Source organism: Drosophila sechellia, chromosome 3L, assembly GCF_004382195.2.
Source record: "Drosophila sechellia strain sech25 chromosome 3L, ASM438219v1, whole genome shotgun sequence".
NCBI classification, from domain to species: domain Eukaryota; kingdom Metazoa; phylum Arthropoda; class Insecta; order Diptera; family Drosophilidae; genus Drosophila; species Drosophila sechellia.
This window is the reverse complement of record NC_045951.1, coordinates 24,547,716-24,564,304: the sequence shown is the minus strand read 5'-3', so window position 1 is coordinate 24,564,304 and position 16,589 is coordinate 24,547,716. Positions and strand designations below refer to the sequence as shown.

The 16,589-nt window shown below is 34.3% G+C and overlaps 1 protein-coding gene across 6 annotated transcripts in view; it reads right to left on the bottom strand.

Annotated features, from left to right (window-relative positions):
* Positions 1 to 16,589, bottom strand: part of LOC116800892 (DEAD-box helicase Dbp80) — a 75,468-nt gene that overhangs the window by 18,226 nt on the left and 40,653 nt on the right. For 5 of the 6 annotated variants that reach the window (XM_032717261.1, XM_032717263.1, XM_032717262.1 and 2 more), the window contains one exon: positions 3,788 to 3,889. In XM_032717261.1, coding sequence (XP_032573152.1) covers positions 3,788 to 3,889 — 102 coding nt within the window. Of the gene's footprint in view, positions 1 to 3,787; positions 3,890 to 13,494; positions 13,526 to 16,589 lie in introns of those variants that run through there. The other variant, XM_032717266.1, reaches the window with a different exon arrangement.

Genomic DNA, 16,589 nt, shown 5'->3' with positions numbered 1-16,589 from the left:
ATGAATTTTTTTTTCTCAATGTAATGACTTCTTTTTGGAAAATAAATGTTTTAAATTACAGTGGTAATAATAATTTCCTTTGGATTGCTTTAATTATTTAGTATATTTATTTGACTTAATAATAATGTATGTAAATGATACAGTTTAATTATTTAATTTTTTTATTATATTCCAATTTGATATTTTTAAAAAGTGCGCAATTTTGAGTTGGAAGAAAAGCATGGCAATTTAAATCTCAGTAGTTATAAAAATTTGGATTTGGAAATGATGGATTTCAATATTATTATCACGATTTGCGGAAAGATGAGCTATATTTAAGTCGCCACCATAGCCGAAAAGTGGGAATAATGGTGTCGGGTGCTATCACATTTTATGGAACCATTGACTTGATTTTTATTGATCAAAAAATAAACTGCGATCGCTTCAAAACATTGTTGGAGTCCATTTTTCCAAAATTAAATGCTCTTTTTGGACCAATTCCTTAGATTTTTCAGCGAGACAATGCTCCTATTCATAATTCTCGAGTAGTATAGTCTTTTATTTCGAGTCAAAACGTAATTGTCATAACCTGGCCACCATATTCTCCAGATGTTAACGTAATTGAAAATGCTTGGGGCTGGCTAACACGGAAAGTATACGAAGGAGGAAAGTAATACGAAGATAAGGAAACGTTAACTGCAGCTATTAAACGTGCTTGGAGAGAGATTTCCTTGAACTACATAGATTCCTTGAATCATCCTATGAAGGACCGGATTTATGAAGTTATAACTAACAAAGGAGGCCGTACTCATTACTGAAATTATTTTTTTATTGCAAATAAATCAAATAGTATCGCCAAATAATAATTTAATTTTGAATCCAAATACTTTTCCTATAAAAATTAAAAAGCCAACGTGCGTCTATTCTAATGACCAAGAAAAATTCGCCTTATTTTAACTAGCTTTAATAAAATGTTAGAATATTATATTAATAGAATCATTAAATAAGAAATTTTTTGCATATCCATTTCTATTCTATCGTCCTTTGATTAATAAATATGAAGCAAAGTTGTATGCAATTTAAGGTGCGTCTAACCTAAGACCAGCAGTGAAAATATAAATATGTAAATGGTAGCTAATTCGAGGGGCGATTTTAGCAAACGAATATTGAAAAACTTTAAAATTATAAGTGACGGCGTGAATTTTTCATTATTTTAATTTATCAAAATTGGCCAAAACTCCACAAATATGTAATTTCGTTGCTGGGTCAGAATTAATTTAGGCCCGAAAATTGTCTTCTAGCCCAACACGCACACATATACACGTTCTCGTCTATTGTTTGTACTCACACAAGCAAGCTAATTCTACGCATACGTAATAAAGTTTTTATATACTTTACTATATACAAGATTTATTGGTCATATCCAATTCGTTCAAACGCCATCTCGAGGTGCTATTAATTATTGCAGGGCCTTCTACCGGCTGGAACGGGTTTAGGGTGTTATGGGGCAGGGTGTATCACACACGTACGAGGCAACGCTCGGACTAGGACTACATTGACCCTTTTAGACACGCCATGTCCTTGCCCCTGCACTCCAAGGATTACTCTTCACTTGCACTGCTCGTCCTTCCGTATCCTGCAGGTCTCTTTCTAGACGCTATTTCTATTGGCCCAACATGGTTACGGTCGTCAAGGAGTTCATTCAGATATGAGACCGCCGATGTGTCACACGGGACCACGGGACCTTTCTTTCAAAAATAGTTTGTTGATTTTCTGGGATCTTTGTGGTGTTAGATCAGCTTTCAAAATTTCCCTTATTAAAACTGATTCGAAAATTTACTTAAAAGAGAATATTTTCCATTGTTTTGGTACGCCGGAAGTCATAGTATATGATAACGGTTTGCAGTTTAAGTACCAAACATTTAATTCTTTGCTAGAAAAATATAAAATCTTTTACAGCTATACCCGTTCTACTCTTCCCATGCAAATGTTTCGAAAACGGTCAATAGATCCTGATTGCAGCAGTCTAAGCTTACAGTTGCGGTAACAATAATAGCACCATAAGCACATTTCTTGTTTGTCCCAGCGTTTCTGTATTTTCTGGCCCTTTTTCATCAGTTTACTCACTTGGCTTAAATAGTACAACGATTTTCAATCGAAATAACAAAATTAGAAACTGATCTAATGGATATTTTAAAAATAATTGGTAAAACAAAAACAAAAAAAAACCTTCACATTTAGGCGGTAACAAAAATAGCACTGTTTCTCGTAGTTTGCTAACTCAATAAAAAAATAATAAAAGAATTCAACAAATGGATAATATATTATGAACTATGTTTAAAGAATCTTAATATTTGGTTGCGTGACCTTTGTGGGCAATGACAGCTGCGCATCGTCTTGGCATGGAGTCCACCATGTCCTGGCAGTTTTTGAGGAATTTTGCTCACACACCCCAAAGTTCATCGTTATTATTGGGTTTAGCTTCAGAAACCTTTTTTTTCACGTCCCCCCAAAGGTTTTCGATAGGATTCAAGTCGGGTGACTGAGCAGGCCATTTCATTACTCGGATCGATTTCTGCTCAAACCACTTTCGAGCTTTCTTGCTCGTGGGTTTTGGGTCGTTATCCTGTTGAAATATCCAAACCAACGGCATTTCTTCCCCGGCATACCATAGTATCATAGTACCATGATGTTTGATCCCCCGTGCTTTACCGTCTTAAAAATGAAGCGAGGATTATATTCAGTTCGTGGTGGACGCCGAACATAAGACCGGGAGCCTTTACCACCAAACAACACGATTTTACTCTCATCTGACCACAAAATGTTGCGCCACTTCTCCACAGGCCAGTACTTGCGTATCTTGGCATATTCGATTCGCTTTGCCACATGCTTCTCAGTCAAAAGCGGGACTTTTCTGGGACTCCACGCATTAAGCTTGTTTTGTCTTAAGCGTTTGAGAACTGTTTCCACGCTTGCAGCTATCTGGAGCTCCTTCATCAGTTCCGTCGCCGGCTTAAAAGGCTCATTCGTGCTTTGCTGAACCAAGCAATTGATCTCCACTTTGGACATTACGGGGTTTCTTCCATGTGTTTCGTTCTTTTCGACAAACAGTAATGCGTTGCGGATCATTTTGTTTGAACAACCGACAAACCGTTTAATTTTAGCGTAAGTTTTACCTTCACAGATCATGTTTTTAATCAAATTAGCACGGTAGAATGCTTTCCGCGACCCATAACTAGAGAATTTTTGGTCTTATTTTGGAACAAATTCAATTAAAACCTTTAATGCAACTCCTTTTTTCAAAATTTGTCGAAAAAAAAACCCAGAGCAATCACTACTATTAATTTTATTCAGCAAAAACGTGGTCAGTGCTGTTTTTGTTACTGCCTCATTTAGCGCGCTTTTGCAGAAAGTGTCCAAAAACAAAAAGAACCTTTACATTGAGAGAGTAAAAATTTCTTGCTTAGAGAGGTAACATATGGTACTTATTATTCATGCAATCGGACTTTAAAAAAAAAAAACATTCAATACCTTTTTTTAGGAAATCAACTTTCCACCTGCAGTAGTGCTATTATTTTAACCGCAGCTGTACGTGAACTCTTACCAACGTAATTGGGATAGTAATTTAAGTAGAATTAGCTTAGAAGTGTGGATTAATTACTTATATCTCAAGGGTTATATAAACATAGGAGCAAACGTATTTAAGGACAGGCACATACACAAACGTTTCAATGATTCTATTAAGGCATTTTACTCAAGGACAATTGGGAACACCGTTCTAAATCGTCCGTATTCAACTTATACATACCTTATTATTGTGGGATCTGCAACGATCAGCCGAGCAAAGTCCATAACCTCTTTACCATAAGTAGCAGAGAAAAACAACATTTGACAATGTGGATTCAGCATTCTGAAATATTAAAAATATTTTAAATTATGTATTAAATTACAAAATTTAACAAAAAAACAACATAGAGATAAGTAGCAAATGTTATTTGGTGATTTGTCACAGCAACCGGCATGTTATACATATAAATGTATATATGTACATAAGTATACATATACAAGCGTTTTGCAAAAAAAAAAAAAAATTATTCTATAGTGATTCTGTTTACACAGAATTAGGGAAAAAATGTTTCCACAAGTAGTTGTAGTACAAGTAGTCACAAGAAGTAGAGTACAAATGTACATTTTTAGCTATACTTTATAAATCTATAATGTATGTATGTAAGTTATCCAACCCATGAACATAGCTCCCTTCCACAGTCTATAAACAAATTTCAATTCTCAAATCTCGTCGGCATTTCCTTTGTCTTTGTTTTTGTCATTGCCCTTGCCAGCACTCAGCTACCCGCTAACATAAGCAACCCAAACTTAACGTAAACACAGCTTCCGCTTGGAGACCAAATCACGGCCGACTTATTGCGTATCAATCAAAAACTGCATCGATCAGCATAATTGAATTTCACAATGCAGTGGAAAATTTCCAGCATAAAGCTTTTATCGAAAGTTCGGTAATTTTCCGAAAGAAAAGCTTCTGGCCGAGGTTGATTGGATCAGGACTTAGAATTTGAAGATCAGTCTGAAAGAGTCGGGAGTCTGAATCGGGACGAGATCGTCAACTGCTCGAAGCTAAATATAAGCTACCAATAAAGTGTCTCGTAATAGTATAAGTGAAAAAGTTTATCACCAAATAAATGTTAAATAATAAAAAATAAAATTTATTTTTTTAAATAAATAAAGAGTAACAATTTTAATTGGCGCCCAACGTGGGGCGGCGTATTCAAAAGTTCTAAATAAATATTAACGATTATAAGTTAAAAATAAAACGGAACTCGCGCCGCCAACAATCCATATTTTTAGTGGAAAAATTAAAACATCCACAACAATACAACGACACCTAACTAATGTGAAAGTGATCGTGAAAAAACTTAATTGGAAATCAATAAATGCAATAATCCAATTAAGAATTTAACATAAAAAGGTGGACTGAATACTTAATACAAATTACAAGATCATAATAATAATAAACATAACATAATAATAAAAATTCAGAACTCAACACGAACCCAAAGAAATTCAAACAAATTTAAAAAAAAGGCTATATAAAAAATTGAAGGAAGACCCCAATAAATTATAATCAAGACGACCCAATCGAAGGAAGACTCCAACAAAAAATTATTAAGACCAACCAATTGAAGGAAGACCCCTACCCTCCACCAACTACGCTGAAGGAAGAACTCCCACGGAAAGTATCGTGAGCAGATAGAAACAACACTAAGTCTTTAAATAAAATTCAAAAAAATTAAGATTAAGACACAGAGAATACTACATTAAAATTAAATATTACAGTATCACTTTAACTGAAACAATCTGGAAGATTTGATAAATAGTTTTGATAATTTAAATTTAACAATGGCAACCGGAGGTTCAGTATCAACTCTTTCTGCGGGCGGGATATCCAGCGCCAGCAATCTGACAGTGGAATTAATAAACAGATTAATAAATGTACAGTTGAGTGAAGTAACCAGAAAACTTGAAGGGTTAGAAGAGCAGTTAACCGCTAACAAAAATGAGGTAGAAGACTATAAGATCCAAACAATTGACCGAACCATAAAATGCGAAACTACATTAGAGGTAATTAAATCCTTACCAAAGTTCACAGGTGAAATAACCCAATATGTAGGCTGGAGAGAAGCGGCGGAAACCGCAATGAGTCTATATAAAATTGAAAGTGAACAATATTTTATCGCTTTAACAATTTTACGTAATAAAATCATGGGAGCAGCACACGATGCTCTAACCAACCATGGTACCGTTTTAAACTTTCAAGCAATTCTTTCTAGATTGGATTTTATCTATAACGATAAAAGACCAATCCATATACTCGAATCAGAATTAAGCATCTTAAGACAGGGACGCATGACCATTACCGAATTCTACAACGAAGTAAATAAGAAAATGACGTTACTTATAAATAAAACTATAATGACTTATGGAAAGGACAGCCTTATAACCAAGGAAACAAATAAAACAATTAGGAGCAACGCTCTAAGAATTTTTATTTCTGGATTAAACGGTTCAATCTCAGAAACACTCTTCTCTCTTAACCCACCAGACTTGCCAAACGCTTTGGCAAAGTGTCAGGAATTAGAGTCTAACAACTTTAGAGCTCAATTTGCAAATAGGTATAATGGATTTAGGAGTGAAAACAAAAATCAAGGAAACAACCTTAGATTTGCTTCTAGACAGATTAATAATACACCAAATAGGGTAAATAATAATTGGTCGCAAAACGGGTACTTCGGAGCGAATAACAATTGGAATTTTAATAATAATTCCAAAGTTCAACCACCACCAGAACCTATGGAAGTAGACGGCTCCATAAGGGTTCAAAATCGTCCGTTTAAAAATTATAATCATCCAAGGAATAATACCAACCAGTGGAATTATAATAATAACCGACACAATTTTAATAATAATTTCCAAAGAAATAATTATAATCAATACCCAGCGCAAAAACATAACACAAGCGCAGGACATGTAAATCAGTCCGAAACACACCCCCCGACAAAACGGGAATCAACGGGAACAGTCAACCAGCCAGCTCAAAAAACAATGAGAATAAATAATATCAACGAGAGCCATTTTTTAGATCAGCACCTTACAGAGGAATGCCCCATATAACAAGGGTAGACAGAAAAACTAAAAGACAATTCAAAATATTAATAGACACAGGAGCCACCGCGTGCTATATAAAAAAGGGTATTTATGAGAATAAAAGGGAATTATCAATACACAAAAGAGTATCTACAGTTCATGGATATTCAATCATAAAATATTATCATTTGATAAATATATTTGGGGAACAACATTTATTCTATGAAATTGAGGGTTTAGAATCTGATCTATTAATTGGATTCAATTTGTTAAGAAAGATTGGAGCTAAATTAGATATCGAGAAAGGAATCATGGAGTATAAGGGAAATAAAGAGAAACTCCAATATTTTGACGAGGATAAAAACGATTTGTGTTTAATTGAGGAAAAAAATATTCTTCCATTAAAAGAATATATAATTAAAAAATATTTAGATGAGCAAAAGATTTATAAAACCGAAACGGTAAATGCTGAAGGCAGTTTATATAGCTTGGGATCAATGAATCCTGAGCACGCCAGCGTAGATTTATCCGCTAATAAACAATATATCAGTTTGGGATTTGAAAATCCTGAGCACGCCAGCGTAGATTTATCCGCTAATAAACAATATATCAGTTTGGGATTGAAAAATCCTGAACAAGCCGACGATGTTAATTCCATCAGTCTTAAATCAAATAGCTTGGAATCCACAAATACCGAGCACGCAGTCGTTGAGTTTTCCGACAAAGAAAAAATTCATAACCTAAATATAATTTCAAATCAAATAAAAGAATTTGAAAATAAAGTTATGAATAAAATTGAAAATTCCTTTTCGTACCGATATTCGAGGAGAAATAAATACAGTCAATGACAGAGCAATATATAGCAAACAATATCCTTATGCCATGTCGGTCTCAGATTTCGTTAATAATGAAATCGATAGAATGCTAAAAGAACAAATTATAAGACCAAGTAGGAGCCCCTACAATTCACCAGTCTTAGTAGTGCCCAAAAAAGGTCAAAACGAAGATGGATCTCCAAAACATCGATTAGTTATTGACTATAAAAAAATTAAATGAAAGTACAATACCTGACAGATACCCGATGCAAGATCCGTCTGTAATATTATCTAACTTAGGGAAGTCAAAATATTTCTCAACAATTGATCTGGAATCAGGATTCCACCAAATTTTAATGAAAAATTCAGATATTGAAAAAACAGCTTTCTCTATAAATAACGGAAAATTTGAGTTCTTACGTATGCCATTTGGGTTAACAAACGCCCCTAGAATATTTCAAAGAGCAATGGATGACATATTGAGAGAACAAGTCGGAAAAACTTGTCATGTTTATATGGATGATATAATAATCTTTTCTAATACAATTGAACAACATTACACAGATTTAATTCAAATAATAAATATTTTACAACAAGCAAATATGAAAATTTCTCTAGAAAAATCTAAATTCTTTAAATTAGAAACAGCATTTCTAGGTTATATAGTATCTCACAATGTAATTAAAACAGATCCTGAGAAAATCTCCACAATTATGAAGTATCCGATTCCACAAAACATTAGAGAACTTCGAAGTTTTCTAGGCCTCACCGGCTATTACCGTAAATTTGTCGAAATTATGCAAAAATTGCCAAACCTTTAACCAAATACCTAGGAGGAGATAATGGAAAAATTTCTAGGAGAATGTCCACAAAAATTACAATACAGTTAGACGACCCAGCTGTTAAAGCTTTTAAAGAACTTAAAGATAATTTAATAGCACAAGTGGAATTAGTTCAACCAGATTATACCAAAAAATTCACTTTAACGACAGACGCATCAGATGTAGCTATCGGAGCAGTTTTATCACAGGATAATAAACCAATTACTTTCATATCCAAAACTTTAAATAAAACCGAACAACTTTATGCCACAAATAAAAAAGAATTGTTGGCAATAGTTTGGGCTCTAAAATCTCAGGAATTACTTATATGGTGTAATTGGTATAGAAATACAAACAGACCATCAATCTTTATCTTTCACAATCTCAGATAAAAACCCGAACGTAGAAATGAAAAGATGGTACTCCTTTATAGAAAGTTTCACCCCGAAAATAATATATAAACCCGGAACAACTAATTTCGTAGCCGACGCATTATCTCGAATAAAAATAAATAATATTACTAACAGCGACTTAGAACAATCAAACTCACATCAAAATACACAGCATTCTGCCGAAAGTAGTTTTGAAAATGTAATACAAGAGACCCGAAAACCGTTAAATCAGTTTCAACAACAACTGTTATTAACCAAGGGGAGGTATACAATACATGAGTCATTGAATGTTTTTGATAAGACAAGACATATAATTGAATATGATACGCCAGAAAACTTAATAGAAATATTAAGGGAATATCTAAAACCAAACATAACGGTAGGAATTCATTGCACTTTAGAAGATCTTTATCATATCCAATTACCATTAAAAAATAACTTTACCAATAAATTTCTTTATACTAAAATATTTCTACAAGACGTGGAAAATAATGAAGATAAGGCTATCATAATAGAAGAAACACATAGTCGTGCTCACAGAGGACTAGACGAAAATTATAAACAAATCAATAGATTATTTTATTGGCCAAATTTATATATCAAATTAAAGGAATATATAAAAAATTGTACAATTTGCAACGAAAATAAATACAACCGGCATCCTATTAAAATCCCTATTGGGGAAGCTCCTATTCCAACTAAAGAAGGAGAGAATTTACACATCGACATTTATTACGCGCAAAGTCTTATTTTCTTAACCTGTATTGACGCATATTCAAAATTCCTGGTTGTAAAAGAAATTCAAAATAAACTAAACATCGAGAATAAAGTAATGGAATTACTCCAACAGTTTCCCCACGCCAAAGTAATTATGACTGATAATGAACCGAGCTTCACCTCTGCTCAATTTAAATCTTTTGCACAAAGATGTGGTTTAACTCTACATTTCGCCGACCCCAGACACAGTACCTCGAACGGACAAGTAGAAAGGGCACATTCAACATTAACAGAATTAGCTCGCTGTATAAAGGAAGAATTTAATCTCACTGACTATTCTGAAATAATTATTAGAGCCGCAAAAGAATTCAATCAAAGCATTCATTCCACAACAAACCAAAAACCTTTTGATATTCTATATAATAAAGTTGATCACGAAAATACTTCAAGAATTCTAAAGAACACACAAGAAAAAATGTTAGTAACACACAATGAAGGTCGTAAAGAAAAAGAATATCACGTAGGTCAAGTTGTTTATGAGAAGAAACACGGAGAAAGAAATAAGCTAAAAACTAGATACAAAAAACAGGTTGTTAAGGAAAACTTACCTAACAAAGTTATAATCAATAACAGAAACAGGACTATTCACAAAGACAACATTAAGTTTTAACAAATACCATATTTTTTTTATTAAATTACAGAAAATGCATTTCGTATTACTTTTAATAACATTCGCAATGATAACCACTTCAGAAATAATTGATTACTCCAATCACGAATTCTTCCTGTTCAAGGACAAAAAGGATGTCCTTACCTATGAATCATATGCTGACTTATTCCACGTAACTAACTTAAGTTTTTATAAAGAAATAATCAATCTAGAATCAGGATATGTAAGAAAAGATAAAAATATACGGACACAATGGGAAATAACTTACGAAATACAGATAATAGAATTAATTTTGTCACAACTGATACCAACTAGATCTAAAAGGGGAATAAATGAGTTAGGTACTGTTTGGAAATGGTTAACTGGAACTCCGGATCACGATGATTTCATTAAAATACAGAATAAAATAAATGATTTAATTGAAAACAATAACCAACAATTTATTATTAATTCCAAATTGTTTAAAGAGATAAAATCACTTTCCGATCATTTTAAAAACATTTTTATCGATCAAGAATTGCCATTAAGAAAACATCGTTTACGTTTATTAACATTTGACTTACAAAACATTATTGATACTATCACACTGGCCAAAATGGATTTATTCAACACAAAAATTTTAAATAATGAAGACATTAAAGAAATATTAGATCACGAACAAAAGCCTGTACTTATTGCAGACCTAATGGACATCGCCATATTCAAAATTGTATTGCATAAAGAACTCTTAGTAATTTATATAAAATACCCCGTTATAACAAACAGCTGCGAAATTTACTATGCCAGATCCATTTCACATAATGATGGAAAATTACTTATAAGTAATCAGGTCGCAAAATGCGAAAATACCTTTTATGAAATATCTAATTTTAAGAACGAACTTTTCAACAACTATTGTATTATAAGTAAAGATAAGACTTGTTTTACCCGCTTACTAAATGGAGAAAAATCAATTTGCACAAAAATTCTAGAAAAAAATAAGAATATAGATATCATTCAAGAAGGTGCCATTCTAATAAATGGAAATAATATTGTGAATGATTCTCATTTAAACGGGTCATATTTAATAACATTTAACAGCACAACTACAATAAATAATATTTCATACACCAATTCAGAAAACAAAATACTTGAGTACATAACTACCAACCACTTTAAAAACTTAGAAATATCAGAATATATAAAATCCAACAATTCAGAACTTTCTCTTGACAACATTAATATTTTAAACCCATTTATTGAAATTTACAATTGGAAAATTTCAATTTCATTTATATTATTAATTTTAATCATTTTGTATTTCATTACTATATTAATAATAAAATTGAGATATTATATATTTGTAACCAAACAAAAACGGCCAGAACCAGAAAAACCAAATAACGATGTAGAATTTTTAACAGAATTAAATGAGCGTTTGAACGAAATTAATAATGAAGCGGGACGCGTCATTTTAGAAGGGGGAGACTTATCCAACCCATGAACATAGCTCCCTTCCACAGTTTATAAAAAAATTTCAATTCTCAAATCTCGTCGGCATTTCCTTTGTCTTTGTTTTTGTCATTGCCCTTGCCAGCACTCAGCTACCCGCTAACATAAGCAACCCAAACTTAACGTAAACACAGCTTCCGCTTGGAGACCAAATCACGGCCGACTTATTGCGTATCAATCAAAAACTGCATCGATCAGCATAATTGAATTTCACAATGCAGTGGAAAATTTCCAGCATAAAGCTTTTATCGAAAGTTCGGTAATTTTCCGAAAGAAAAGCTTCTGGCCGAGGTTGATTGGATCAGGACTTAGAATTTGAAGATCAGTCTGAAAGAGTCGGGAGTCTGAATCGGGACGAGATCGTCAACTGCTCGAAGCTAAATATAAGCTACCAATAAAGTGTCTCGTAATAGTATAAGTGAAAAAGTTTATCACCAAATAAATGTTAAATAATAAAAAATAAAATTTATTTTTTTAAATAAATAAAGAGTAACAATTTTAATTTGTATGTATGTATAAACAAAGACACTAGAATAACATACATTGGTTTGGCACTATGCATCCACTTTTTTGGTGACGACCAAAATTGCTCTCTGTCCGCTCGCCTACGGTGAGAGCGTAAGAAATCTAAAAATAGAATTTGCTTGCTTGTGTGAGTAAAAACAAGAGACGAGAAGGCGTATGTGTGCGTGTTGTGCTAGAAGTCGATTTTCGGTCCGAAATCAGTTCTGATCGAAGAAACAAATTTACATATTTGGGGAGTTTTAGCCAATTTCGCAGCAATATGATATAATTGCGCGCTTTTTAAAAATAACCAATTGGAATATAACAAAAAAAAAACGGAAACTGAAAAACAACTGAATATAAAGGGCATTTTAAATAATAAAAATGGATCATTTACATCCATCATATAAAGTCATAGGACTTAATAAATATACTAAATAATTAAATCAAATACAAAGGAAATTATTATAACTAGTGTATGGAAAAAAGGAAGTCATTGCATTGAGAAAAAAATATTTTATGAGGCACGAAGTGCGGACACAAGCACTCAACAATCATTGCCTTATTAATTTTCAACACGTTGCAAGCTTAATACTAATTTTTTAAATTCTTTTGTTATATGTACACAGATTCGACTATAACTATTTAGAAGCTTTATTTAAATAATTATAACGTTAAGGCAATGCAAAACAATAATTTTTGATATGGTGACAAGGTAAAGGCCAAATTTTGTCAAATTTGCAATGCATGTGCATACGTCTGCACACATACAGTTGTCGGCTGTCCCTGTATGCGTAGAAAAGTGATTTTTGCTGTAGAGCTCTCCGCTCTTTTTCTCTTAAACAAAAATTCAAGAGAAATATGCCAAAATATTGTATGGTGTTACGCATCTTGTTGTTCTAGTATCTTTGGTATAAATGTTTATAAATATGTATATATATTTTGCATTACAAATGACGAAAACACAAAAAGCAGGCAATAACGCTGGGATTTTTTGTTGTGTTATTGCGTGTTTACTCACAAGCATTTTCACTCTTAAGTCCTTCAAGATCGTCTGTATTTTCTGGTGTGGATTCTTATTACTTTCATTTTAATTAATATCTCCCATATTTTACTAGTATTACTCCTGGACATGTTTTTTCATAGCTCTTTTTCGAGTGGAAGGTGTTCCAAAAGAAGGAATTTTACTATTCATTTTGCCGGGCATGTAACAACATAGTTTATTGTAAACTATTCACAGCTTTTCAATTACATTTTTATTTTACGAATTGTGCATATTTATTTATATCGATTTACACAGTGTATGCAGAACTCTTTACAGCTTTTAAATTTCATTTTAATATACATATATACATACAACGTAACAGGCAGTAGGAATTGTTCCGACCATATAAAGTATATATATTCATGATCAGGATCCATAGCCGAGTCGATCTGGCCTGTCCGTCCTAATCGAGTTCTCAGGAACTATTAAAGCTAGAAGATTGAGAAACACCAAACGAATTGTAGAGACATAGACGCAGTGCAAGTTTGTGACCCATTATGTAAGTTAATGAGTAAACTTAAGTCTGTAAAATTCTCGGGTGATTATTGGATCACCCTAGAATCTTTATATGCAGATTCCGCATAAACGCCATTGGTCCCGCATTCCCATTGGTTGCTGGTATGGTGAGATATGCTGGTTTTGCTAGTGTCAGTACTTTGCTGGTGACCTCCAGTACAGTTGGATAAGTTTTACAGTTTTGCTTTGACCTCCGATTCAATAACCAAGCCATAAATCGAAACTCCGGCAACTCGCCGTATATATTCTTATTATCACGCTATCTGAGTCTCTAGGCCAGAAGCCTTTGTACACAACCTAATTCTACATTTGGATCTACAATCTGCAATCCCGTGCAAACACCGTTGCGTGGGAAACTGTAACTCCCGTAAAAACGCCAGGCAAGCCATCCACGGACTGCTGCGTGGGTCCTCCCAAGTGATTACATAATATCTTAGAGATTACATAACTGGCGCCAAACCAAACAGGATCCACAAAAAAAAAGAAACAACAAGACAAACACAACTTCAAATCACACAGGGAGAAAATAAACAACTTATGTACCCAAAACGTAAACATATAAAATTTTCAATACATTATTATCAGCCGTCTCTGTATACAAATTTTCAGATGCGAAGTACCCGGTTATTAATGTAAACATAACTTTCTGCCGAATTGAAATATGAAATATTCGGCCTCTTAATAACTTTGTGTTAATCAATTAATGGCCTTATGAGTTACCCAGACCTGTATAGGGAAACCAAATCGGAAAGTGATAGTGAATAATAACTCGTTTTAGGGAACCTCAAACATCAACTAGCACAGGCAGAAAAAAAACATATACACAATGAATGTTTCCCAAATTGAAATGTTAGTTCAGACCGCATTGGCTTATCAGGAACAGAGGCTTTGTGCCGAGTTCGCGGATCAAATTAGTCCCGTTAAACAACAATTAAAAAATTTGCGTGTAGAACCGCCAGAGGTAGAAACTTACCAGAGGGTAGCCGTACAGCCGGGAGCACCACCGTGCGAAACACCTTTACACATAGTAAAGTCCGATTTTACTGGCATTCAGGCGCGTTCGCTGCTAGTTTCGAACAACAACGAACAACAACAACGGTGGAGCAAATAAATCAGAATTTTGATTTTAACAAGAGCGAGCCAACACCGCGCGCCCGAAAAACAAAGCTAAAATTCTTTTGCCGACCGCGGCCCAGAAAAACGCTATTATTTCAAAAAGCCAAGCAAGAATCAAAATACCGGTTCATGGCGCAAACGGGACGACTGCGTCTCTAACCTACCCAAATAAAATACATCCCCAGAACCAATGAAGATAGATCCATCGTCTTCAAAGCTTAGACATCCCTCGAACTTTTGGCAGGGAAGTAATAAACATGCACCTATAGACTAAACTCCTCTGAGAGAAATTCTGGCCAAAGGCGCCAGAGGGTTTTCAATGTTGAGCACGCCGGCAACACGGAAGAAGATGATAATTACGAAATCGCGGCCACCGCCACTCTTAAAGCGATTGAGGACGACAGTGACTCATTGGACTCCAACGAACTTATCAGATTTAGAAAAATTTCTCGCTTGCCTTTTATTGAACGATGTCTGGCGGGGAGTTCTAAAAATTCTCATAGATACTGGAGCGGCAAAAAATTATGTAAAGCCCCTAAAGGAGCTAAAAAACAAAAAAAGTGCTTAATGCACATATTCTTTTTACTTCCGATGCCATTTCGACTTGCTAACGCAGGTCGGAGCTGCATTAGATCTACGCAACAACGCAATTAGGTATGGAAACGCATCGGAACAGCTAAAATACCACGAAGGCGATACTGTGAACTTCAAAAATATCGATGACGTAGAAATCCCAAGTTCGGTGAAAGCTGAATTCAAAAAAATTATCCTTAAAAGGAAACACGGGTTTTCGCACTCTAATGAGGCGATTCCATTTAACACCTCGATCATTGCCACAATTCGTGCGGAGACTAACAAACCCGTATATTCAAAGCTATATCCTTACCCCATGAGAGCAGCGGATTTTGTTAACACAGAAATCACACAGCTGTTAAAGGCTGGCATTATCCTGCCTTCTAGGTCGTCATTCAACAGCCCAACGTGGGTTGTTGACAAAAAAGAAACTGATGCCGACGGAAACAGAAAAAAACGACTGGTGATCGATTTCACGAAACTGAATAAACGAACCATCGCCGATGACAAGTATTCCTATGATTTTAGACAAATTAGGAAAGGCAAACTTAAAATCCATAGACTTAAAATCGGGGTACCACCAGATTTATCTGGCCGAAAAAGACCGCGATAAAATTGTCTTCTCCATAAACGGACGAAAGAATGAATTCTGCCGTCTACCCTTGGACTAAAGAATGCAGGAAGCATCTACGTATACGACGTAATAAATTTCTCCGAAAATTCTGCTGACCACTTCACACACATTGACGCAGTACTTAAATGCCACTCTCATGTTGGCTTGATAAGAGTAGCACCTAAAAAACCCAAATTCTTCAAAGCATGTGTTGAATTTTTGGGTTTTGTTGTTACATCAAACGGAGCCAAAACAGACCAGTAAAAGGTAAAAACCATTCAAGAGTAGACCGAACCAAAAAATTTCTTCAGACTCAGGTCCTTTTGGGACTTGCCAGTTATTACAGAAGTTTTGTTAAAGACTTCGCTGCCATAGCTAGACCACTTACCTCAATACTTAAGGGAAAGAATGGCAGTGTTAATAAACACATGTCAAAAAAGGTCGCTATTGAATTTGATGACACCCAACGCAGAGCGTTCGAGGGCCTGCGAGACATTCTATCATCGGAAGATGTAATACTAACCGATAATGATAATGAGGCTTCCTTTAATACGGAGACCGTAACTTCGTTATTGAAAAACCAATATGACATTGACATCGTTAATGCACCGGCTTTACACAGTAGCTCCATCGGGCAAGTGGAGCGATTCCACAGCACCCTAACAGAAATAGCTATG